The sequence below is a fragment of the Sceloporus undulatus genome, chromosome 1 (genome assembly GCF_019175285.1).
Source record: "Sceloporus undulatus isolate JIND9_A2432 ecotype Alabama chromosome 1, SceUnd_v1.1, whole genome shotgun sequence".
NCBI classification, from domain to species: Eukaryota; Metazoa; Chordata; class Lepidosauria; order Squamata; family Phrynosomatidae; genus Sceloporus; species Sceloporus undulatus.
This window is the reverse complement of record NC_056522.1, coordinates 306,064,072-306,091,574: the sequence shown is the minus strand read 5'-3', so window position 1 is coordinate 306,091,574 and position 27,503 is coordinate 306,064,072. Positions and strand designations below refer to the sequence as shown.

General features: G+C 40.4%; 1 protein-coding gene across 6 annotated transcripts in view; it reads right to left on the bottom strand.

Annotated features, from left to right (window-relative positions):
- PRDM11 (PR/SET domain 11) overlaps positions 1 to 27,503 on the bottom strand; it is an 86,697-nt gene that overhangs the window by 18,383 nt on the left and 40,811 nt on the right. For 5 of the 6 annotated variants that reach the window (XM_042452855.1, XM_042452860.1, XM_042452865.1 and 2 more), the window contains 3 exons: positions 23,807 to 24,069; positions 23,371 to 23,438; positions 4,896 to 5,083 (listed from right to left, as the gene is read on the bottom strand). In XM_042452855.1, the coding sequence (XP_042308789.1) occupies positions 4,896 to 5,083; positions 23,371 to 23,438; positions 23,807 to 24,069 (519 nt within the window). Of the gene's footprint in view, positions 1 to 4,895; positions 5,084 to 12,870; positions 15,040 to 19,241; positions 19,655 to 23,370; positions 23,439 to 23,806; positions 24,070 to 27,503 lie in introns of those variants that run through there. The other variant, XM_042452889.1, reaches the window with a different exon arrangement.

Genomic DNA, 27,503 nt, shown 5'->3' with positions numbered 1-27,503 from the left:
ACTGGCCTATAGTTGTTCCTTACAAGGGGATCTAGAGAGGGTTTCTTTAAGAGTGGTTTGAAAGTGGGGGCTTTTGGGAATGGACGTCTTAACCATCTGAAGGACCAAATGTTATGAACCACTGCTGTAGAATACATGCATATCCTTCGTGTTTTGATGTTTCTAATGGCCTGAGCTTTCAGGGTTTTTTTGGTGAATAAAAAAACCTCTTGTACAGTGGTGCCTCGGGTTACGAAAATAATTCGTTCCGCGGCCGCTTTCGTAACCCGAAAAGCCTTCGTAAGCCGAAAACCCATAGGCGCTAATGGGGAAAAAGCCGCGGCTCTGCCGCGGCTCCATTTAAAATAGCGCCGGAGTTTTTTTTGTAACCCGAAAAAACTTTCGTAACCCGAAACAATAAATCCCTATGGGATTTTTTCGTATCCCGAAAAATTCGTAACCTGGGTATTTCGTATCCCGAGGTACCACTGTACTTAGCAGTTACTTGTAGTAAAGGTGTATCGTCTTTATCTCATGTTCCATACACATACATGTTTTCACACACATAAACAAATAATAGTGAGACTGAAAACAATCCCATTTCTAAGAGGGCACAGTAGAAAGTACAGTGAGCCCACGCCATACGCAGGCTCCTTATAGGTGGCTTTCAGCATATGCTGAAGCCACTTGAGAAATGGGCAAGTGCCCCACATGCACGCATTGCCACGCGGCCTGCAAATGGTGTGTGCGGCCACAGGGCGCGCACACAGCTGCACAGCAAGCATGAGCCCCATTGGATATAATGGGGCTCAAGCTTATGCATTTTTTGCTTTACATGGGGGGGGGGAGAACGTATTCCCCGCGTAAAGGAAGGACCCACTGTATTATCTTTTACCAAGTCAAAGCATCAAGATAGCACTTATATGTGTTGATAATGGGTCTTAATTATGAATTTCAGACTTAAGTGAACTGCTGCTTATCCTGGTCTATGCCCATTTGTGACTCTGCTGTAAACAAAAAAGCTCTTGATAACCTTAAGTGATACATTATCTAGATAATTAAATGAAGTTTTTATGTACAGTGGGACCTTGTTATCCACTGGGGTTTGGTTCCAGGATCCTCCGTGGATACCAAAATCCGTGGATGCTCAAGTCCCATTAAATATAATAGCATAGCAAAATGGTGTCCCTTATATAAAATGGAAAATCAAGGCTTGCTATTTGGAATTTATACTTTTTTCTTGGAATATTTTCAAGCCGTGGATGCTTGAATCCATGTATAAAATATCCGTCAATAAAGAGGGCCGACTGTACTCTATACTTTTGAAGATGTAGTCAATACCTGCCACTTGATGTGTTCATGAGTTTGCTCCTCTACCAAAAAAAGAGAAGCTTTGGAATTCACTTGTAAAAAATAGAAAATTGCAGAAATGGTGCAACTTTCAAACATTCTAAGTGAAGTTTCTCTACTACATCATTGTAAACCCATCCAAAGATCTCCTTCCATTTCAGATGAACTATTGCAAAAATAAATTTGAAAACAGGATGCTGAAGTTGAGCAACATATAGCCCTCTGGATGTTGTCAAAGTGGAAATCCCACTTTATAAGTGGCCTTACTGAATAAGGCTGATGATACTGGAATCCAGCAACATCTGGAGGGCTACAACTGGATCATTTGTTTTAGTGGGAATGCTATTTTGATAGGGCAAATTACAGAGAATTCTATGGTCCAAAATATCACTCAAATATTTTTCAGAAAAATAAAACAGAGAACCAAAGCTGCTGAAGTCAATCAAAGTGTGCTTTAATCTGAATATTCAAAGGGTGGGTTCATTCCTTTAACAGAGACAAGGCTAAGAGGCACCCCTGAAGTATAGCCTCAGAATTCCTTGGCTAAGGCATATCTAAAGAACAGAGAGAGAAATCAGGAACAAACAAGGGACGGTTATTTGTTCCTGCTGGGAGAAGGTACAGTAGGAAACATAGCTAATAAAGTAAGAATTAAAATGAGGTTGTCAGCAGTATTTTCTGTGTCAGAATAAATGTTATGCTTTATCTCACACACAATGAGGATGGCTGGAAGGAAGATTAATGTGCACAGGAATATTGAGATAACTGGAACATTTCCATGCAAAGTGATAATATTGTTTGACCACCTGTGTGTCTAGCAAAATGCCACTGGGTTATTGTCCATTGTACATAGGGATGTAGGAAGAGTCTTGCTGAGTGAGATTAAGGGTACATTTAATCCAAACTCCTGTTTCCCCTCAGTGGCTTGTCAGAGGCTTCCAGGAAACTTATAACCACAGCAGGAAGAATACCCTGGGATTCAAGGGACACCCTTGATAGATCGGTTCTCCCAGAATTCTTCAAAACTCATTTAAAAATAATTAAGCCAGATTGCATAAAATGTCACCGTATTTTGTGGCAACAAGTTTCATCAGAAATGCTTATCTGTAAAACATCACTTTCCTTTTGTGAATTGAATTTTCTACAAACTTATTCTATGTGACTCAGTGTTCTAATGTTATGAAGAAGTGAGAAAAGTCCTCTACCCACTTGCCTTATCCCATTATCCCAACAGTCATTATAAACATTTCATTATCCTATTCATTATAAACCTCTCCCAATCTGCTTATGTGCTATAAGAATATGGAGTTCCATATTGTCCTTCACTAAATGAACTGAAACAGTTTTCAGGATGCTGATGCCTTAATTATTATTTAGAGGGAATTGCTTCAAGACATCCTGCCATGATGAAGCAAATATTGAAACAGTAATGTGTATGTGTTTATGTATGTAGACATGACCCTAGCTTCACACATTGTGCATGCCAGTTCCTAGCATCTCTTACTCTATAACTTACTGCATGGCATATGCAGAAATGGAGATGGCCCAAACCAACAGTATTGTGTGTACTGTGAGGGACTCGTCTGCCAAACTGTACTTTTTCAACCACCATTTGCTTTCTGCACTTCTAATACAGCAACTTCTTAAGGCTTAGTGCAGATATGCCCCATAAGACATAATGATCTGCCTTAACCTGAGTGATACGATACGCCTGCCTAAGTTCAATGTTGACTGGCAAAAGACCACTAGGATATGAACCAAATAAATCCCAGCCACCTTTTAATTGAAAACATCAGAGCTGGAACCTGGGGTTGCTACTGAGTTGCACCCCTGCTTAAGATAGTTATTACACAGAAGCAGGGGATTCCTTTAAATTGAACTGTCTTAGCTGTTTAGATCATTATTTTTCCTTTAGCTTTGCTGCCTTACTTCCTGTACCACAGAATGAAGCATGTCTAACAACTTCAGAGGAACCAGATCAGAGAACAATTAAGTGGGCATGTGTAGTATGGGTAGAAGGTAGAACAAACTTGCTATATGGTAATGTTCTTATGTGCATTTTCAAGCAGCCCAGAGCATTCTGACCTCCTGAATCCCCATGCCCTTTACTTGGGCACTTTGGAGCAATGCCGGGCAGCTATTCACATATGTATCCCACTGTGCCACCTGGAGCTACTAGCAGCATAGTTTACTCCAGGGGTGAAAATGAGGTGCCTCATGTTGATCACATGGCTGGGGACCTTGTTCTGATCTCAGAGGGAGCAACCTGCAGCATCAGCACCAGTTGGTTCAGCATGTGAACTGCCACCTGGTGTTGCTCTGGAGGGTTCCAGATTTTCTTATAAGATCAAAGAGTAAAAGGTGAGGTTTTTTAAACTGTGTTAAGAATGATATGTCATGGGTTCAGTGCTGAACTGGCCATATGTCATCTGGACAGTTTGCATCAGGATCAGGGGACTGGATCCTGCTGTGAGGAGGTTGGGAGGATGTGGTATTTGGCCCATGCAGACACAGACACTGTTTCATATTTCAGGACCAATCTGTACATTACACTTCTTTTACAGCTCCAGTACAACATACTTTATACATGTGAAAAATTTCTAACAGTGTGTGGAAGAAGCAATCAAAGGGATGAGAGGAACTCCACAGCTTAACCTTGTTTCTCCAACATTTTCTCCCTCACCAATGTTCATAACTGCTAGATTTGCTGGGAACTGTGAAAAGCACATCTAGCAATTCTGATCCCTGCTTGAGCATGGAAGGAAAAAGCCAAATGTTCCTGAAAAGGCCAACAATTCCTGAGGTGGTATCCTAAGGCTAGTAGAGACAGATATATTTGAGGAGTTCTCTGTTACTCCTAATGAAGAAAGCTATTAAATATTACTAGGCCAAAATACGCTGGGCTAATTGCAAGAATAAAATAATCTTTTAACAGCCTGAGACTTTGTCTCTTCTCTACATCACTCCTCCTGCACATAGAGACACTATTTATGGAAAGCCTGGAGTTTCTACTAGTGACAAAACCCCCAGGATTGGCCTTCCTCCCTGCAAAGGTGAGCTATGATCATTTACACAGCTTACAGGCATTCCTGTATATATTACGTAAACCTGTCCAGTGTCATAATAAATGTTATTGTCTGTTGCTCTTTGTCACATATAAATATAGTGGCAAATTTAAGTTTTCTACCAGTGAAATACATTTTATGTGAAGCTTTCTGGACCGACCTTTTACACTGGAGCAAAGATGACATAACATATCATGAGGCAGAAAGTCCAGTGTATCAGAGAACATCTCTTTCAAGTCAGTTTGCCTCCTGGCCTCCTAGGCAAATATTAAATAAAAGCTATCAACACACACACACACACACACACGTTCGTAATGAATTTGCTTACGCTGGGATGTCTGTTTATTTGAGTTAGCTGTCTGATGATGCTGGATTTTTTAAAACCCTCTTTGGTTTATGTAAATAGTTTTTTTCTAAAAAAGATACCTGCATGCCTAGCTTATAAACGTACTCAGGTGTTTTGTTTTAAGCAGTGAGAATGAATAAAGGAAAAACACCCACCTCTTGTGAGGTTTCTGTTGATGGTCTCCTGAGACATGCTGTGCAATCTCTTCATATAATCTTCGCTGTACCAGACCCTCAGCCTCTCCCCTGGCCTGATGTCCCGACAGGTTCGGAAGTAAATCTTCTCACTGTGCTGGAAGGCCATCAGGTTCTGTTCTCTCTCTTCTCGGGAGATGGCCACATACCTGAGGACAAGGATGAGGCAGGCATTGAAGCTTAATAGAAATTAAACAAACCTTAGCCACAGTTGCAGCAGGGGTGACCTTCAAAGGAAGCCACAGATACAGGAGTGTCGGATGGCATGAATAATGACATGCAAACTGACAGAGCTATAAGAAAATAACATGCACACCTCAGGAATATTAAACAATTTCTTAAAACTCATCTAGGCCTGTTGTTTCTACTTGGGAAGAGACTTACCCCCTGTACACACTGGCCACAAAGGCCGGATTGGCAGCGGAGTCAGGGTGTAGCATCAACAGGATGCATACCCCAGCTCTGGCCCCAGGGAGGCATGATGCAGCACCAAAGAAGCATCATAAAGCCACGCTGCCATGACTATTTGAGCCAATACAGGGAGAGGCGGGATATAAATAATAATAATAATAATATAATAATAATAATATAATAATATATTATTATTATATTATTATTATTATTATTATTATTATTATTATTATTGCAGCCTTTCCAGGTGCAAAAAGGAGCCACTTTAATGTGTCTTCTTTTTTGCACCCTGGAAAAGCTAGATCGGGGTCTCTGCATGCGGTTGCCGCAACCCCAATCCGGCAAAAATGGAGGTGCCTGCAGGCCGCCTTTTAGGGGCTGTCTGCACAGCCCCTTAATTGTCATCAGCACTCAAAGAATGTGTCACCAACCAAAAGTGTATGCCTTTTCCTAAAAAGTTTACAGTGGCTTAAAATAAAACTAGTGCCTCCCTTGGACTTCTCTTGCCACTGCATTCTTAGAACCAAAGGTGCTTTCATAATTGACCACTACATGGAATTGCTGCTGTAAGGAAGTCATTTCAAACCTCTTTCATAAAGCAGCTGGCAGTGAGAAACCCTCAACCATCATAAAAATAACATAAAAATAAGGTGGGGGGAGCACATCTGATTTCCCTCAATCATCTCTTTCTTTCTGTGTTACCAGAGGCATCTAACAGAAAGAGACAGCTGTGGAAATACCTGGAAGTATAAGGAGTAAAACTGTCTTAGACAGTCATGCTGTTGCCATTATACCAGTGCAAAACAAATGGAGAGGAATGCCCATCCAGTGAAAAACTGATTCTCACAAAGATGGATGCCACTCTCATAACTTCAGAAAATCAGTTATCTTTCCTTTTACTAGGCCACCAAATTAACAGCAAAAATGATTGTTGTATGCTTTTAAGTTGTTTCTGACTTATGGGGACCCCAAGACAACCTTATCGTAGAGTTTTCTTGACAAGATTTGTTAAGATGGGGTTTGCCTTTGCCTTTCTCTGAGGCTGATTTGTCCAAGGTGACCCTGTTGGTTTCCATGGCTAAGCAGCAATTCAAATCCTGGTCTCCATTTCACTGCAAAATCTTCCTACAATTAAATCTGATAACTGATTGATGATAAGACCAGAGGAACTATTCTAAGTTGCATGGGGAATTACTGAAGGCCAGAAATTCCCCTCCCCTGCTTTGATTCATCATGACATTCACAGGTATTTGCATTTTGGTAATCTGCATGCTTAAATCATATACAGAGTTGGAAAATTAAAATGCAAATGAAACATTACAGATTTTCAAACATTCTAGTTTTATAAACTGAATAAAAGAGATTGCTAGAACCAGAGAGTATTTTGGGATTTTAAGAGAGGTCTGCTAAAGATTTAATTGAAATTAATGAGGACTGTGCACATTTATGTACATAGCTAAATAAGAGATGAGCAGGGGTCATGCTGTATTACTTCACTGAAAGTAAGAGCAGCTCCAGGGAATACTCCATTTTAAACAACGGGAATGGTTTTAGCTTTTACCCCCAATGTAATTTATCATATTTTACACTGAATACTTTCATTTCTGGTAAACATCTTTCTAATATGTGCATGGGAGTCAAATCTAATACTAAAGCTTGTATTATAATGAACACTTTTGGGTGGCAGAAATAATTAATTACAGTGCTAGGAAAAAAAGAAGCAGAAGTAACTGCTACAGACTTTGAACCATATTTATGTACTGAGTAAGAGAGAATGTTAGAAAACTTTAGCACTTGTCATACTCAAAATGGATATAAACACTTAAGAAGACTATGCATGTATGGACTACATTTATTTCCCAACAACAAACCAAGTTATCTTGTACTGTGGTAAAATGGATTTATTCTATACATGCAATGTGTGCTGAGGCGTTTATTCATGTTTTCATAAGACAGCCTTCTTCCTTCTCAGGTTTTGAACAATTGTTAAGGAAGAATGTACAGAGGCCAGGATATCAGTGATAACGGAAACAGCATTCACCAGTTTCCCTCACTGGGCATGTAACATACATAGGAAAAAGTGTATAAAAATTGTTGGGTAAACCACAAAGAACACAGCAGTTTCTGGATTTGCAGTTAAGCTTTCTCATCCAGCTTCACTGCCACACATTGCTACACCAGGGTAAAGATAACCAGGGAACAGATTGTGCGTATTTCCAACTAAGTGAAAAATTTTCAAAAACCACTCTTTGTTTCTGATGGGCAACTATGGACTTTCAATCAGAGGCATTTCTGGGGGGGGGGTGTCCAGGGAGAGTGGACCACACTGGGTGACACCTCAGAGAGTGATGTTTGCCTTCCAGTGTGATGTGCACCCCAGTTCCTATCCATGGGTAGACTGGGACACCCAGAGACTGAAGGGACTAGGAAGAACCTGATCAACCCATCTGGAAGCGGCAAGGAGGCCAGCCAGGACACTGTTGGCAAGCCACGGCAAACTCCTGGAGGCTTCTCCCAATGCCGAATGGTGTCTGGACACCTTTGGAACTCGCAAACAAGGAAAGGAGACTAGAACAATCTGGAACACAACAGTCCCTTTGGGTGCCCCAGTCTTCCAGCTATCAGCGGCAAGTAGATGGAGTCTTTCTGTTCCACAGGGGCACAATCTACTCCTGGGGGCCAATTGGTCTGGCACTTCTGAGCCTAGGGGTGACAGCATAAGTTACCACACTGAGGTGACACTAACCCTAGTGATGTCACTATTTTTAGTGAGACTAACATGTATGGCCAATGGTAAGGGATTATGGGAGTTGCAATCCAAAACAAGTTCCCCATCCTGACTTAGACATTTAGAGACAGGAATTCCCCAACCAGGTTTTGTTTTTCTGGAGTGTGTGTGTGTGTATACAGCTTTTAAAAATGGAAAAAGAAAAATGAGAATCTTAGAATCAGTTCAAAACCAAGCAGCTCCATATATGCATTCACTTGAATGAACATCCACTGTGTTTTATAGATGCACCAGACCCCCCCCCCCCAAATAAACTTTGGTCAGTGTTCTAGCAGTTCTAATCACTTTTCAATATATATTTTAGTATTTGTGCATTTAGAGTGGGCCTATCATATTTGCTGGGGTTAGGGGCACAGGTCCCCCATGAAAGTTGAAAAACTGGACATTAAAAAAACACAACACTTTCTTTTTAACCTGAGAGAACACCTCTCTAGGAATCTCTAGGTCCTCCAACTCAACTCTGTGGCCAACATCCTCCAGAAGCTGATCATGCTAGAGGACCTAAAAATGCCTAAAGAAGTGTTTTCTCTAGAAATTTCTAGATCCTCCAGCTTCCAGCAGAGTCATGCAGGAGGACCTAGAGATTCCTAGAGAGAACATACTAATAAATTCCATGAATAAACAAAGCTGCAAAAGTCAAAGCTGCAAATGAGGAGGGCCAACTGTATATGTGGCACATCCCCAAAACCTGATTCAGAAGAAGCCTCTGATACACTCTCATGTAAGTTCCTCATTCAATATACTTATCTATGGCGGGATACAAACCGCCGCTTTGCGGCGCTCCCCCGCTGGCGCCATTTGCTCCGCGCGGGAGCCGCAGCAGCCAAACTGCGCGACTCCTGCGCGGAGCAAAAAAGAAGCTTCATTTCGGAGCTTCTTTCTGCGGCGCCTCTATGACGTTGCGAGGCGCCGCAGGCGCATTCGCGATGTCATAGGCACCACGACACGTCTGGACGCTATGCGTCCAGTACGTAAAGATGGCGGCGCCCATGTGGAAGGGGCGCCACCATCTTGTACGTACTGTATACGTACTAGGGTTAGAGGGGTGCGGAAGCACCGCCCCTTCCTAACCCTAGTATGTATACAATACGTACTATATGGCGGTGTGTATCCCGCCCAAGTTTCCTATAGCACTACACAGAGCTATAGTTCAAATCCTATGAGATAGTTCATAGATAAGAAATCTTAAAAAAAAAATGGTAACTTGAATTTGAATTTTTGTATAACAGTGAAAACAAGCACTGTTGTATTTTACGTGTAAAAATGAACCTAAGGAACAGGACTGAATATTACAGGTATGCTTTACTTAACAAAATATATGTTTTCCTGGGCTTTACTTCTATAACAGAAACTTTGGTACTAGAAGTAGAAATAATATGGAAAGAACAGGGATAAGTTCCTACCCCACAGAACAGAAGAGCAGTTCAGTATGTTACAGCAAACAATTTTATTCAAAACTAACATTTTGCAAATGTGAAATGAAACAACACAGTCAGGTAAACCTTGCATACATAAGCAAACAAACCAACAAAAATATTTTGAATCTTCTAGAGAGCCTTGAAAGCTTCTTTCAAAATGGTTCCGGAGATTATTTTTCTTTCTTTCAACAACCTTAACTTTTCTATTTATCTGTTTTGGTGGTGAAATTTATAGATGTTTTTATGTGTTTCAACATGCCAGGGTAACTGGTGAGGCAGGCTAATCTGCTTTCCCCTTTTCTTTCTGTTTTGCTTTTCACGCATGGTCCATAAGTGGAGGCAGTTATTTATCTTGCCTGTTGTACGTAAACACACAGCTACAGCAAGATCACCTAGAGTATAATCCCATTGCTTCTGGGTCAATATTTATTGCATTGTTTACTGCAGACATGCTACTCTGACTCAATACTGTGACTCAATAGAAGTCTGTATTTCTCTAGCCCTCCTTTACCTTCCTCCCAAAACCAATGCTTCAAAAACAAACAAGCAACCAACCAAATACTTCCATCTATAGAGATGGACATCTATAGACAAGAAAAGGGAGGTTGGGCTGGGCTCCCCCCCCCCCCCCCCTGGATTGTAAAAACCAGTTTCTTTGCCAGAGGCATTGTTAACTAAAGTATGGGCCCAAAGAGAAAGGCTAAAATAAAGCTGCTTTGGGTCACTTTGGAGGTATGCTGTTTAAATGACACAGACATCTTAAGGGTCCAAAAGCTGTGCCAAAGCTGCGCTTCAGTCCTTAGGACTGGAGCATGGCTTTGGCACGGTTTCTGGCCTCTTAGGATGCACGCATCATTTAAACAGCATACCACCAAAGTGACCCAAAGCAGCTTTATTTTGGCCTGTCTGTTCAGGCCCTATGTCTGCATTAAGGACATTTCTAACCAAATACCTTTCCTTTGCTTACTGTTGAGAAGTGAAGACTTATTAAACAAACAAACAAACAAACAAAGTGTAGCAAAAAGATCCTGAAAATTATGTAAAGCCAGAAAAGTATCACGTGTGGTTATTTGGGGGAAGGGAGAATTATGAGGGATGCAGAGCTAAATGTCAAAACTTATGTGTCTGATTTTCTCCAAGCCCATCTTCAGACACACATGTGTCAAGAACAAATGACCAACAAAGAGTCTGAGATTTAAGTATTGCATATTTATTGTTAACAAAAATAGTCATAAAGATAAATTTCCATTATATTTAAATAGCATCAGGATAAGCACAGCAATATAATCAAACGGGGCACTTAAACATGCCAAATTTTTAAGCCATCACATACAAGTAAGCATCCTTAGTGGGATTATACAAATAAAACATTTCATAGAGCAAATAACATATCCCATGTTGCTAATTTCCTACAGAAAATAGTAAATTATGATATCTATTATGAAGTTGAAGGCTTTCAGGGCCGGCATCCATAGTTTTTTGTGGGTTTTTCAAGCTATGTGGATGTTCTGGAAGAGTTTATTCCTGACGTTTCGCCAGCATCCGTGGCTGGCATCTTCAGAGAAAGCTGGCATAGAAGTGAGTGTGGTATATATACTGTGTGACCCTTGGCCTTGAATCAACAACAGACCAACATACAGATTAACATGTAAATCACTTCCTCTCAAACAAGGGTCACACAGCATAAACAGTATAACCCACTTACTTCCATGCCAGCATTCTCTGAAGATGCCAGCCACAGAGGCTGGCAAAATGTCAGGAATAAACTCTTCCAGAACACAGCCACATAGCCTGAAAAATCCACAAAAAAACTATGAAATTTATTCATCTATTAATGTCATATTTCTCTCTATATTAGTATTCTACTTTTCTCAAATCTAGGGGTTTCACTTATACTGTTTTAAAGCAGAGCATGTAAAAGTTACTTTTCGGACTACACCCAGAATCTCCCAGCTAAAGGATTTTAGGAGTTATAATCCAAAAAAACATAAATTTGCAAAGAATTCCCTTGACAGAAACAGCCCAGATCATAATTTAATGTATTACTGAATAATGGTGAGGAGAGTGATTCAAGTACCAGAAACCCCAGAAGCTCCAATTATCCAACCCTCCGTGGTAGTTGAGAATGCTAACTGTTTCAAGTACTGTATGGCTGAGTTCTCAACAGCAATTCATTAAGGAGGATAGTTGTGAAGACTGCTCCTGTACTGACATTGACATCACTTTACAACAGCTTAACATGCAAAGCAATCTTGGCAGGGCAACTCAAGACATCAGGGGTGAGTTACTAATGTCATTCCCAGTTATTTAACCCACGTAGCATTAAAATGCATAGGATACTGTTCAGAGTTAATAAGCAAAATGCCTGCTCCATAAAGCTAACTATCTAAATAGATTTGCAATTTGCAAAACTTACTTTGTAGGTGAAATGCCTAGAGGATAAGACTTCCAGATTCTGTGCATTACTTCTTTCATGTTAATTTGCAATTAACTGATGCTACAGCTGGCTCAAAAGTTACACAAATGCTTAATTTCATTGAATCATGCAATCATGATACACATCTTAGGTCACATGGATATTTTTTCTCTATCAAAAAGCAGTAACACTACAGATGAGTTGTTTCCTCTATTGTGCATTTAAAGTCAGCCTAGCCACAGTTTCATTATGTTTATGTTATCATGCTTGCTACAAACAGGGCTTTAAGGATTATGCTTTCCTGCTGTTGTGCCCTAAGGACATTATCTTTTGTATCTCAGTTTTGTGGTGAGCCATTATATATACGTAGCAGGGGAATAGATGCAGGTACGAAGCAGGTTGTTCACATGCAGTTTCAGTATTTTATATTATAAATAAATGCAATAATAATTTGATTCCAAAAGCCCCATGAGGCCAGGCTGAGATACATTTCTGATATATTAGGGTTTTGACAACTTTGGCACAATGTGTGAAAAATTATGTCTCTGTTTGCCTGTCACCATCTTAAGCAGTAAACAACATAAGCAGGCAAATCTGTGCTATGACAAACTATAGACTTGTATCTGTGTAACCTACAGTATACAGTGCTCCCTCGGGTTACGAAATTAATTCGTTCCGCGGCTAATTTCGTAACCCGAAAAACCTTCGTAAGCCGAATTGCCATAGGCGCTAATGGGAAAAAAAGCCGCGGCTCTGCCGCGGCTCCATTTAAAACAGCGCCGGCGTTTTTTCGTAACCCGAAAAAACGTTCGTAACCCGAAACAATAAATCCCTATGGGATTTATTCGTATCCCGAAAAATTCGTAAGCTGGGTAATTCGTATCCCGAGGTACCACTGTATATAAAACAGGAATTCAGAATTCAGGAGAGCAAAAGTGGCATCACAAAATCAGTATCCAAGATTGCTCCCAGTGCTTTTACAAAAGCAACTCATTCCAGTTCTCACAGGCAATTTTTGATAAATCACAGTACAGCATGCAATAGCCAATAGATAAACTGCAATAATAGTCTCTTGAAAAATTGCAGTTACAACCAAAAAGTTCAATAGGCTGTCCAGTTTCAACCCTTCTTGAAGACATGTTGCTTAGCTCTTAAACATATGATTTCAGTGAAACTTATTTTCAGTGACTGTTATGTCTAAATTCATTTTTATATATTACAAGAGTACAAGATTACCTAAAGTAGATGGCATTTTTCATAACTGCTTTTGTGCCACTTTGACAACTGAGAAAAACAGTATAGTATTCAGTATGATGATTGACTGTTTCCAAGCTTGAAGAGATGATGTTTGCTTTTAAAAAAATATTTTCTATATAGTTACACTTCCTTTCTTTTGCCAGAACCTATGCAGTTTTAATATTCCCCAAACCTCAGTTGACCATAGCTAAGGCCAAGAAAGCAGTCATATTAAAAAAAGCTTCACTGAAGAGATCAAAAGCCTATCTAATCTAGTCTCCCTTAGTGGCCAAAAAAGAAAGCCTTCTGCATGAGCCTTTTATACCTGGGATGATACATATCAGAAATAGAGCAGAAGTAGAGCAGAAGGACAGGTAGCAAAATACATTTTGTGTACTGCTCAATTATTTTTAAGTGCAATTAGTTTATTACAGCAAATCATGAGTAATGTTTCCTGAGCATAAAAAGTCAAGGAAAGAAATTTAGAGGGGATACAGATGGGCGGCTTGATGCTGCCCATCTTTACCCCTCGTCAGCCCTGCACAAACTGCACCGCACGGTACCGACACACTCCCTAAAAAGAAGCCGCCTAGAGCGGCTTCTTTTGAGGAGTACCATAATTACGCTCACACATCCTGATGCCACTGCTTCCCGCGAGCACTGTTTGGACGTGCAGATGCCCAGACATCATCATCGTGTGCCCTATGTGGGCGGGGCTGTGGCAAGATGGCAAACAGGTGCCCCTATTAAGGCTGGGCGTGTATGGACGGCCAGCCCTATGGAACCCTTAAATCTGCCCCAAGACGGCGCTTTTTGCCTGTCTGTATCGGGCCTTAATTGGTTTTAATTAACCTGTGATTTGAAGGCTGGACTATGACTTTGGAGATCAGGGTACCAATCCCCAATTGGTCATGGTAACCCACTGGATGACCTTGGGCAAATTACACTCTCTCAGCTCAGAGGAAGGCAAAGGGAAACCCCCTCTGACCAAAGTTTGCCAAGAACACCACATGATAGGGGCCTTAGGATCAGGAATGATTTGAAGGCGCACACAGCAGCAGCAACAACAACATTCCAATGCATGTTCTACAAGCCAGGTGCTATGTTTCCAAGTTCACAGAGCAAAGCCTACAGTTGAGTTCCCATAATTTATATCACTCTTAAGGGGAACTCTAACTGACTTTCCCCAATAATAATACTCAGTAGTATTTCTTAATACAAAAGCAGCTAAACATTGTTTCTGTTTTAATGATGAGAACTAGAAACGGTATTTTCTCTTCCGTGACCTAGTAGTCCGAACAAGAGGAGTCTGTTTAGAATAACTTTGGTTAAGCTCTGACTTGAGTTCAGAAGGGCTCTTTGATTCTGCTGTCTGCTGGTTCATTCCCTGCCTATTGTTAGAGACCTGACTATTATTCACACTTTGAAGCTCATTCTTGATTTGAGTCAAAGTCTGGCACATCTGGCTAACCTGTCCACTCAGGTCAGACATCCTCTGGCTGATTATATGCATGTTATTTGCCATGTCTCTGTGGATTGCCACCAGCTCTTGATAGCACTGCCTGAACAGGTCAGTCTGTTGGATATGGGTGTCAAGGAGCTGATGGCCTAAAAGTGGGCTTTGGGCACATGGCTGATGGGCCCTACTGGCAGATGGGGAACATGAATTTGTCTGCTTTAGGTTTTGCCTTTGGTTAATAACATCTGAATGATCCAACAGAGATGAAGAATGAAGAAAAGAGGGTATGGAGAGATGATCAGTTTCTTCTGTACCCTTCTGTAGTGATGAAAAACCATGTTGACGCGAGGGACCTGGGATCTCCTCACCTTCATCAGCTTGGGGGAAAAAACCAAGAACACCAGATTAATAATAATAATAATAATAATAATATTAAAATTTATTTATATACCGCTATTCCATGGATCATAACAGTTTACAGCATAGTAAAAACAATTTAAAAACACAATATACAATAAAATAACAAGATAAAAACAACAGTACAATTACAAGGCTGACAGAATGGAAAAACGTCACATTCAGGGGGAGAGAAATAACACCAACGTTCATGGGGGGAATGCCTGATGAAAAAGGTAAGTCTTCAAGTTTTTCTTGAAAACGTCAAGGGAAGTGGACATGCGGAGCTCATTAGGGAGTGTGTTCCAGAGTCTAGGGGCTGAGACAGAATAAGCCCTCCTCGTGACAGCGTAGTGGACATCTGGAACCGTCAACAGATGTCTTTCTCCTGATCTAAGAGTGCGGGGCAGACTATATGGGGAGAGGCGGTCCTCCAAGTACCCTGGGCCCAAGCCATATAGGGCTTTATAGGTGATAACCAACACCTTATATGCAGATACTCCTTTAAAAATTGCTGTTTCAACAACTTCAAGAGAAATCCACAATAAACTTGGCATTTTAGTAAAAAACAGTATCTCCCCAAAACTATTGGCAGTTTCTGGAAAATATTAACTCTCATGTGATATAATGCTTGCTTTTTAAGAAATACAGGTCAGTAAACCATGAGAGAATTGATCTGGGACAGCATATGATGTAGTCAGGTTAAAGCTGCAGAGCCAATTTAGCTGGGACATATCAGCAAAGGGGAGATGGGGAGGGGAGAGATGCCCAGACAGGCAGTGTCACTGTGAACAGGGTAGAGATTTCTAGGATAGTGCTTCTCAGGCTATCTGATGTGGAGGAATAGCAGTTACTAATTTCCAATGTTCCAGGAGACAGCAATAAATGTGTATCAATTTGTACAATTGTTTGTTTCTTTCCTGGAAACATGACAAAACCCAGCAGCCAATGGCTCAGAGATTAGCACTGATCCAAGGATCATCACTTTCAATAGCAGTGTTCTAGAAAACTATTATCTATTACATAGTATTAAAATATCATCATCTCTAGAATACTATTACTGAAGCTCCTTTTTTGCAAAATGTATTCCATTTTGTTTCACTAAATGATTGTGTATTACCGTTTTTAGGCCACTAGGCTTTTAAGCCAGTAGGCAAAGCAACTTACTATTTGGGTTGCAAAATTATCAAGAAAAGAAGTAGTAGCAATAGCATGTACATTTCTATACTGCTTATCAGTGAATTAGTACTCCTTAAGGGTTTACAATGTGTTAGCCAACTGCCCCAAACAAGCTGGGTACTCATTTTACGAAAGGATGGAAGGCTGAGTGGACCTTGGAGCTCTGCATAGGATCGAATTCACAACCTTGTGGCTGCAGTACTGGCATTTAACCACTGTGCCACCAGTGCTCTTTCTGCAAATAAAGTCCCTTATATTTGCTGGAGTTAGGGGCACAGGACCCCTGTTAATGTGGGAAAACTGCAAATAACAAAAACACTATGTGTTTACCTGAGAGAACACTTCTCTAGGAAGCTCTAGGTCTTCCAGTGCAACTGTGTGGTCAGCATCTGCCAGACACTGACCATAGAACAGCACTAGAGGAGCTACAAATGCCTAGTGGAGTGTTCTCTCTAGGAATCTCTAGGTCCTTCAGCGTGACATTTGGTTAAAGTTGACCACAGAATTGCACTGGAAGTTCTAGATATTCCCAGAGATAACATATTAATAAAATCCGTGAATAATCAAATCTGCAAAAGTCAAAGCTGCAAATGTGGAGGGACGAGTGTACTTCTAACACATAAAACGCCTACTACTGTTAGAATATGATTACAACAATAAGGTCCCAGAAGCTTCAGGGTTAGTAGCAATCACCATTTGTGTTTGCCTTTCCTACTGGAGGGACTTGCATACTTAAGCAATATTTCCCATTACTTTTAAAGGTCTAAGGTTCCAAAAGCAAACCACAAATTAGTGACAGAAACTTTGCATGCAGAAGTTTCCTGGTGTTACCAAATAAAGTTGGAGAGACATCTGACTGATGTTTCTGACAACCACAGAAGTAGATAGGACTCGACAGACAGTATAAAAACAGCTAGATACACAATGGCTAAAACCGCTCAAGAGTGGCTAAACCTACAAAACCACTACAAATGCACCACTGTTCTTCCTGAATAAATAAAAACTTTTTACCACTGTAGTATTTTGTAGCCTTTTATTTCCTCTATCAAATATAATCCAGAACAGCAGGTACATCAATACAGAATAATAAAAAGAGTAAAGAGGTACTGGGTCATACTTCACTAGAGTGTTCAGAGCTAGAATTATATAGGCTATGCTTAACATCTAAAATTGCTAATGGTCCAGGCTACAATGAGGTATAACAGACCACAGGACTCTTTGCCTGCTCATGCTGTAGTATCAGTCTTCCGTGTACCTAATCGAAGCTTCAAGTCCTAGACCAGACCTGGGAGCATCTGTGGTTGTGTGACCTCCAGCCTAGCCCACAATACTGCCATACATGTGCAGGGCAGATCACAGAAGACCTAACTTACAGTGCAGACTATGTTCATTGAGAACCTACCACAGATTTGGTCCACTATATTAATTACTATATGAAGTGCATTGAAAATGTATTACAGTCAGACCTCCATATCCACAGTGGATCCATTCCAAATCCATCCCCCCCCCCCAGCATGGATACAAAAATCCACACATACTCAAGGCCCTTTAAAATGAATGGCATACACACGCTGCCATTAAATAAAACTGGGGCTTGCCATCCACAGATGGTCAAATCCATGGATGGCAAGTCTGCCAATAAAGAGGGTGAACTGTACTTGCTGTATCACATACATTTTTGTTTTCATTTTTTAAAAAAAGCAATGAAAATGGTTTGTCTCTTATACATGTGGTGCTTGGTCTAATAGTACAGTTGGCCATCCATTTTCACGGGGATCCGTTCCGGACCCCCCCCCCCCCCCGCCCGTGAAAACAGAGGCTTGCGCTGATTCAAGCCCCATAGGCTTGGATGGAGCGTACCCCCATGCGCACGGCACAGGCCACACACCTGATACACGCGCCATTGCAATTAGTGGAGTTTGCCCCTCCGCATATATTCAAGGGTGCGGCTCTCAAATCTGTGTATTAGGAGGGGCCACCGTAAAGGCATAAATCTAGATTTAGTGATACTTTGAATAGAATCACTGAAAACAGTGAGACTTAAAATTAGTTACATGACCTTTCATTTCAGTGGGTCTACCCTAATTCTTACCAAGGCTGAATCCAACAAATACTAGATAATATGCTCTGAGTAAGATCTCTGAATAAGATGCTCTAAACTACATGACTATGTTTAACATATGCATTCATTTGTTCATTCATTCATTCGTTAATATAAAAATTCTTGACAGGGAATGAGGCACAGGCCTAGGAATAACCACGTGAGTTGGGAATGTGCACCTGCATGCTAAATGCACAGTGCCTTGAAAGATCATGGGAATTACACTGGCCACCCACGTGGATTATGTACAATATGGGCAACTCACATGGTTTCTCCTTTGTACAGTGCTGATCCAGTATAAACATTGCCACCTTTATGTGTTTCTAGACTAACTCCTAATGTTGGACATACTGAACTATGTAATGGTAAAGACTTAGTTCAACTTTTAGTTTTCCTTCTTTGTTTGTTTGTAAACTCCATTTTTTTTACATTTGCTGTTCTATAGTGGGCCCTTTGTATCTGTGGGGTATCTGTTCCGGATCCCCCTACAGATGGCAAAAAATGCAAGACCTCACATCCCGTTGTTTGCAATGGGCTTATGCTCCTGCCTGCGCCAGAGCGCATGGGAGTGTGTGCCCATTGCAAAAGCTGGGGCTTGCTGTCCGCAGACGCTCAAATCCACAGATGGCAAGCCTGTTCTTGGCATGGGTGCACTGTACTAGGAGTTCTATTTTGTGATAATTTGACTAAAGAATTATACCTCATACTATTTTACTCAAGGTTTATTCAAGATGCACACAATCTATTAAGAAAATAAGAATGGGAATAGCAACAAGGTAAAAAGATCAAGTGCAACAGGAAAGACTCAGCAAAAAAATACAGCTAGATTAGCTTTTGTGTTACAGATGATTTTTGATCAGAACTGATATGTGCAGAGGGGACAGATGAGGAAGTAATACTTACAGCTGGTTGATGGGCTGTCAACCACGTCCAGATCCGCTTTCCGGAAGCCGTGTGTGTGGCGTGACGAGTGCAGCGTCGACTCGATGGCTCTCTCGTGGGCGGTCAGGACAATGGCCGAGGGCCTCCCCGGGCTGCTGGGACTGGAGAGGGACCTCTGCATGTATACCAGTTTGTCTTTGGTCCTTCTCTTCATGTCATCCCATCTATGCTTAATATCTTTTACAGACCTGGGGACGTTGCTCACCGATGTGATCTTTCTGGCTATACCTTCCCAGATCTTGTCCCTGTCTGCATGGGATAGACGTATTGTCTCCCTTCCAAACAGCCTGGCTTCGTTCCGTGTCACTTCAGTGACGAGAATGTCCAATTCCTCCCTGGAGAATTTGGGCTTCCTCTTTCGTTCATTCATGTTCCTTGGGTTCAATATCCCACAAAGCATAAATGGGTAAAAAGAAATCAATGGGAAGTACCCATACTACTACAAGTAAGATGCACGACCAGATGTACATAGTCCCAGCTTGGTAAGGCGCCTCTCCTCTAATCAACATAGTGCTTTCCACTACATATAGAAAGTAGTAAATATTTTTCTCCCAAATAGCAGTCATCAGAGTTGTCTGTGTGGCAGTGGATATGGGTGGGAAAAGATTCATGTCATTCGTACGAATTGTAACCTTTGTACAGTTCCTAATATTTTTGCACATGTCTATTTTTGTATTTTATTATAAAATTAATAAAAGTATTTTTAAAACGTACAAACGGAATGATCATTTTTCATTCAGCCACACCCACTCAAGAGTAATACAAAATTCTAACTGGCACAATTTTGGGGATTTACAGCTACAAGGTACATTGGAAACCATTAGCATGCAATCGTGGCTTCAGAGCCTTTAGTGGGTTATGTATCTCCCTATTATAAAATGTAAATAAGCAAACTATTCTGGATTCTTACATTTTAGAATTTGACAGGATTACTAAATCACTTTGATATTTGTTTGCATTGCAAAGGATGAAGAATCTCATCTTTATCAAATAGTATCTACAACATCCATAATGCGCTGAGTAGAATACTTGCATTATGTAAAAGAATTTCTCTAGAATAGAACAAACAAATTAGTACATGATAAATTTATTTTGACTCTAGATGATTTAGGTAAACTGTATTTCATATGTTGTAATGACTGCAATACTTGATATTCTTTTGAAACTAACCAATGGCTACTAGGCATGATGGATATATATTCCCTCCAGTACCAGATACAGGTATGCTTCTAGACTTAAGGTCATTACCTGAACCCTTGCTGGGCTCAAACTAGGTGGCATTTAAACCCCACACCCATTACTCCTGAGTACCCAAACACTCACTGAAACTTTTTGTAAATATTTTGAGGCAAACAAAGTTCCAGAGTAGTAACAGAATCTTCTTCAGCTGTTTGTAATCAAGTAGTGAAGGTATAACATAACTGCAGTGCTTTGAGGACTGGGGAGGTCTTAAATGCATGCTTATGCCCCCCCCTCCAGTTTTAGCTTTAGGCATATTCATACAAATGGCTAAATATGCATATCTAAAATGTTTATCTGTCTCTGGAGCAAATTTAAAGAAGTCCATCCCCTTATCCGTTTGTGATACCCCCCCCCCATTACATTGATTAAAAGGATCAGAACAACCATGATTGGCTTAATGAATTTCATGAAAAGCTCACAGACATCATTATGGAACCTCCTCCTTTATCATTTCAGCACTGCTCTGAAGAGCTAACATTTAAGAGGATGCTTAGCTCAAATTCTTCATGCTCAGTTCAAAATTCACTTCCAGATTCAAACAGTGATTTATTAAAATATTTTAAAAAGAAAAGCAGGGTACATTTTTCACTTATTCTGTCCTTTTAAACTTTTTGATCATCATAACTGAGGTAAGTCACAGCACCACAGTCTCAAATCAGGCAACTTTTCGAAAAAGAGCAATCTCAAATACTGCAGTACTGTACATGTGTTAATCATCAGACATGGTTATGGTATTTCACTGAGGGATGCGGAACCTCCAGTCTACCTCTGCTAACCCTAAAGAATCCACCAGCCAAGTAAACAAACACTTTCTACTTTTCGTGGGAATAACTGGCATGATTTCCTTTATGTCCCATCTCCCATTTCATGGCTGAAGTGGCGGAATCTTCTCCAGTTATAACAAGAGATTATTTGAGCACAAGTAATGAGACCACAAACTAAAAATGGAATTAACTGACCTTCAGATGCTACAGTCCAGACAACATTGTTTCTTATAAATACTAGAACACATAGGCAAGTTTTGCATAGCCTATATTAAGCATTATAATATTAGGCTATCTTTTGAAGGGGCAAATAGAATAATTTGCAGCTGGCTTCCTGATTCTGTCGCCTTCTAGAGAAGCCAGGGGATGTGTGCTCCCTGACTATTCCACTGCTTCAAGATGTTGTACGAATGAGAAGGGAAAACATACTATTTCTATCAAATAAAAGTGACAATAGCCAAACAATCCACCAAAGGTTGCTCAGGAAGAAGAATGCCAATTACTGTTTAATTGGCAATAATATATGTTACTTTAACAGCTCTAATCAATCTTCTCATCTCAAGACACTTTCCTATCTTTGAGGGTTCCGAGCCTTTCTTTTGCTGTTGTCTGAAAATGGGATTAGCAGAATTTTGTAGAAATTAATTCCTCAAGAAAATGCACAAGCTACAACATGGACAAAACGGATATTAGCCTAATTCTGTATTATGTTGCTGTCCAAGAGAACAATATTTGAGTGTCAGTAAATTTTAGGACAACCAAACCAGAAATACATATAATATAAAACATACTTTATAGTACTCAGTGTTAGAAGCCACTAGGATTAGATGTTTGTATGTTTGCTCATTTATTTTTTAAAAAAGAATCAGATAATCCCATGGAGAATAGGTTTACCAGCATTACTGTGTTAAGGCAGCTGTGGTATTCTTCTTAATACTATATGATTGAGAAAACCACAGGAGATAAGCATTGCTTCCAGATCCCATTTATAAGCTGCCAGCTGATGTTGGAAACAGAAAGATGGACTAGGACTCTGACATGATATAATAATTAATCAGACAGTAAAAGTGAACTCATTCTTTAGAAAATGTGAATATGAGGTTGTATTTTCATTCTTGTCCTGTTTGTGGACTTCCTGTAGAAAACTGGCTCGCCACAAAACACTTGACCAGACCAGTCTCTGGAGACATCCACATACTCCTTTTCTTTTTTTAAGCATAGATAATCTGGATGAATGTATACACTCCAGGGTTACTGAAACTGTTATTTCAGCTAAAAAACTATTTTAGCCAACTTTTTAGTTGGAGGATTTGAGGGGTCAAGTTTGACTCCATGGTCACATGTTTTCATCCAAATTAAGGACACTGTAGAGATACCAAAAACTTTTTTCTCTGCACAATTGGATAAATACAACACTGTTCTTACTATCCTCAATGTGTTAGTTCTGTTGTTATGGATGTCCATTTGTCTGCAGTGCAGACACTGAAAGAAAGAGAGAGGGGGAGAGGCAGAGGGAGAGAGAGACCGACTTTTTGGAATAAGGAAACAGTAATACCACCACATTATTGGCCAATTTGTGTGTGTGTGTGTGTGTGTGTGTGTGTGCGCGTTTTGTTTGCTTTGAAGAGAAGGAAGAGGCATTTAAATAAAGTAGGAGCACATGTTACTTTTTGCAAATGTTAATGAGATGCCTTTGCAAAAGCTACTGAAAGGCCTTAGATTGACAATGAAAACTGCTGAGGTTAGAAACAGACAAAAAATACAATTTTTCCTAAACTGCCATGAGCAATAGAGTTACAGTACTATGGAAAATATATTTAAGCAGTTTTTAACAAAATGAAAAGTAAAGAAAGTGAAGGAAGATGCAATTTCTTCTAACTCCAAATGAAACCTTACTAGTGAGTACAGAAGAAGCAGACAAAATATTTTCTCTTTTCAATGATAAAATTAGAAACCAACTGTTTCAATATGGTAATAGTAATTTCCAAAGAATCAACCAAAAGACAGAAGTAATATGTATTGTTCTCGCTCTAGACTGCAAACAGCAAGGTGAGAAGGGAGATATAAATGAAAACTAGACTCACCTCATCCAATTTGATGTAGTTTCATCTGTCCCATCTATGGATTTGTAGCGGTTGTTCTTATCAACAATCTGAAAAACAAAAAAAGAGGATAGGCATAACCAGAATAAGGAAATGAGGCAATTACCTTTTAGTATCTTAGACATTGGTTTCCACTTATCTCCTAGATAGAATCAGGTGATGACTGGTAAAAAGCTTAAAGAACTGTTTACTTCTAAACAACTGTTTTAAGCTTGATTCAGCAATATAAAAAACCCTAGATTCCCAAGTTTGCTTTTCCAGTACACATACTTCAATGTTCCACTGGCTATAAACAAAAGAGCTACTCCTGTAACCTGAAAACCACAGGCATTGATCTTTTAGCAAAATTTTGAAAGGATCTATACAACCAACTGCTACAAGAATCATACCGCTGGGAAAATAAGAACAGAATACTAACCAGCCAAGAAAAGAATCCAGCTGATTTGTCTTGACTGGAGAGTTTCCCTTCGTATGGTCCGAAGATATGCCCTTTGGGAATAACCTCACCCACGCAGCGCACATCCTGCTCCCCATTTGGCTCTTTCACCACTTCCATGCCAGGTGGGACAGTCAGTGCAGCTCGATCAGGGATGCCAATGGGTACTGGAGCATCTGACACAAACACGGGTGGGCCATGATTTGGACATTCATCCACAAAATACTCCTGGCAGGACTCACAAACTGTAGGAGGGGAAGGAAGAAAGAGGAATTATCTTGGCCCAATAAGATATCAACAGATATTAATGAGGGTGCAATAATTTTTGTGGGGACTGATTTTCACATCAAAGCTCTGTGGTGCAACAATTTGCCATTAAACTTGTAGGCAGGTTCTGTGAAAAAGTGTAACCAGTTTCTAGCCTATGACAAATCCAGAGCCATTGGAATATAGGAGAATATGCAAACGCCAGCTTGGACCAAGCTAAATGATTGCAGTCAAACCCTAAAAATTATTCAGGAAAGCAAATTAATATTTATAGGACACAAGCATAGTTCAAAGAATCAAAGAATTGAATGGAACCCAATCCAACCATTTCCCAGAAGCAGGCTAAAGTGCCTACCATTTTCCGCACAAGTGGTGGCATGGTGCTGTTTTCCTTTCCTTACTAAACAGCAGCCAATGCCAGAGAGGCATGGCTGGAAGTGAAAGATGTATTCTTTTGGTCATCCCAGACACCAGACAACATTCTGCTAAGACAGAAGAACCCACAAAGCAGGAGCCTTTATGGTGTTTCACATACAGATATACTTCACTTAACAAAGTCTCTGACAGTAAAACTCCTTTTACCAAAGGCTGTTTCCATCTGCCTAGCCCACTTCTTTTCTCCTCATCCTATGTTTTAGTAGAATTGGGAGAATGGTTAGAGAAAGACAGACTTTTGATGTGTGCCCCAGTTTGAACTGAGAAGGAATGGGATGCTGTTCTAGCTGATCTTATTGTAGCATGGAGTGTGTGGCTACAACAGGAAAAATAAACAGCAGCTGCCTCTAGAATCCCTTGCTGAGCACATATGAACAAAACCAAGAGGAGAAAAAAAGCAGATAAATCTGGCTCACCAGCTTAGCACAGATCTATGAATTTGGCCAACTAGATAGAAATCATACGTAAAGTGGGTTAATGAAAGCAAAAGCCACCCAGATAATTTCTGTAATAAGCCTTGAAGTGTTCTCTAGAGAGTTTTGGGTTGTTTTTGTTTACTTAACCAATGCTTACCTGACCTGGCTGTTTCATTGCACATGAGCCCTCCCAAGAGTCCTGGTGGTGCAGTATTAAATGCCTATACTGCAACCACTCAACCATAAGGTTGTGAGTTCAATACCAGCTAGGGGCTCAGGGTCGACTCAGCTTGGCATCCTTCTGAGGTTGCTAAAATGAGTACCCAGCTTGTTGGGAGCAATTAGCTTACACATTGTAAACTGCCTAGGGAGCGCTTAAGTGCACTGATAAGCAGTATAGAAATGTAATTGCTATTGCTATGTGTATACTATTAGTTTAGAACAGTGGTCCCCAAACTGTGCTCTTTAAAGGATTTTGGACTTCAGCTCCCAGAATCTCAGACTATAGGCCAACGTGTCTGAGGCTTCTGGGAGAAGAAGTCCAAAATCTCTTAAAGGGCACCATTTGGGGACCACTGGTTTAGAACAATAAGCTTGCTAAAACACATTGAATCACTCTTCTTTTCTATGATGTAGGAATCCATCCACAGTCTTTCTATGTTGTTTCTGCTTTGTTGTTGTTAAGGTGGTAACTCTCAAGAACACACCTACTTCATTAACTGCAGTATACTTGTATCACTCTTTTCTAAAACAGAGATTAATGCACAGAGAAGAAATATGAAGTGGATCTTATGCAGAGAAACACAACAGGAAGAGTACAAGATTCCCTTTACTGAGGTTCTCTATGACTCCATCAAGCTGATATGGCTTGTTTTACATCTGGCATAAGCTCTTTGGTCACCTGAGATGCAAGGGATCACATTATCCCCCCAATGTTAAAGCCATATTCCCTAATCACCACCACTCACCCTCTGTCTCATTCTGGAAATCTATTCAGATAATGTGTGGATAATAGAAGTTAAACCAAAATACCTAGCATTGAGAAAATGCCTTCTCAAAGCCAAACATTGGTGTGTAGGTGTCCTTGGAGATTTTCAGTGTTCACAGTACTCCCAATGGGTGCCCAGATGCAAAATAAATAAATAAATCAATAAAGGGCATGCTAGGGTCAGCCCTGTGCAGGCCAGAAAGGTATTACACACACACACACACACACACACAGAGTTTTGCAAAAAGTGCTATTTTATTGTTGCTGTTAACTGCTGTCGACATCGACACATGGAGATCCTATGAATGAGGGACCTCCAAGTCACTCTTTCATCAACAGCCCTGCTTAGCTCTTGCACCACTGAGGGCTGTGGCTTCCTTGATTGAGTCTATCCATTTGGAATGCGGTCTTCTTCTTTTCCTGCTTCCCTTCACTTTACCAAGTATCAGTGACTTCTCTAGGGAGTTATTTCTTCCCATGATGTGTTCAAAGTACAACAGTCTCAATTTAGTCAGCTTGGCTTTTAGGGAGAGTTCAGGCTTGATTTGTTCTAATACCCATTTATTTGTCTTTCTAGCAGTCCACAGTATTCATAAAACTCTTCTCCACCAGCGTATTTCAAATGAATTGATTTTCTTCCTATCAGGTTTCACCACTGCCCAGCTTTTACAATCATACATAGAAACTGGAAGTACAATGGCATGAGCAATCTTAACTTTAATATGCAATGATATATTTTTATACTGCAGGATCTTGCCTAGTTTCTTCATAGCTTTCCTTCCAAGTCCTAGCCTTATTCTGATGTCTTGACTGCAGCCTCCATTTAACTCCAATGACTAAACCAAAGTATGAGAAATCACGAACTACTTCAACACCTTCATTTTATACTTTAAAGTTATGTAATTCAACTGTGGTCATTATTTTTGTTTTTTTAATGTTCCACTGTAAACCTGTCATTGCACTTTCTTTCTTGACTTTCTTCAGTAATCATTCCAAGATTTTGCTATTTTCTGATAGTAATATTGTGTCATCTGCATATCTTAAATTGTTAATGTTCCTTCCTGCAGTTTTTGGCTTCCTCCATGTCTAATCCTGCTTTATGTATGGTATGTTCAGCATACAGGTTAAACAGATAGGGAGATAAAATGCAGCCTTCCAGACCCCCTTTGCCAATTGGAATCATTCCATTTCTCCATATTCTGGCCTGAAGATATCCTCTTGTCCTGAGTACAGGCTACACATCAGGACAATCAAATGTTGTGGCACATCCATTTCATAGAATCATAGAATCATAGAGTTGGAAGAGACCACTAGGGCCATCCAGTCCAACCCTCTGCCATGCAGGAAATCCAAATCAAAGCATCCCTGACAGATGGCCATTCAGCCTCTGTTTAAAGACCTCCAAGGAAGGAGACTCTATCACCCTCCGAGGGAGTGCATTCCACTGTCGAACAGCCCTTACTGTCCTAATGTTCCTCCTAATGTTGAGGTGGAATCTCTTTTCCTGTAGCTTGCATCCATTGTTCCGGGTTCTGTTCTCTGGAGCAGAAGAAAACAAGCTTGTTCCCTCCTC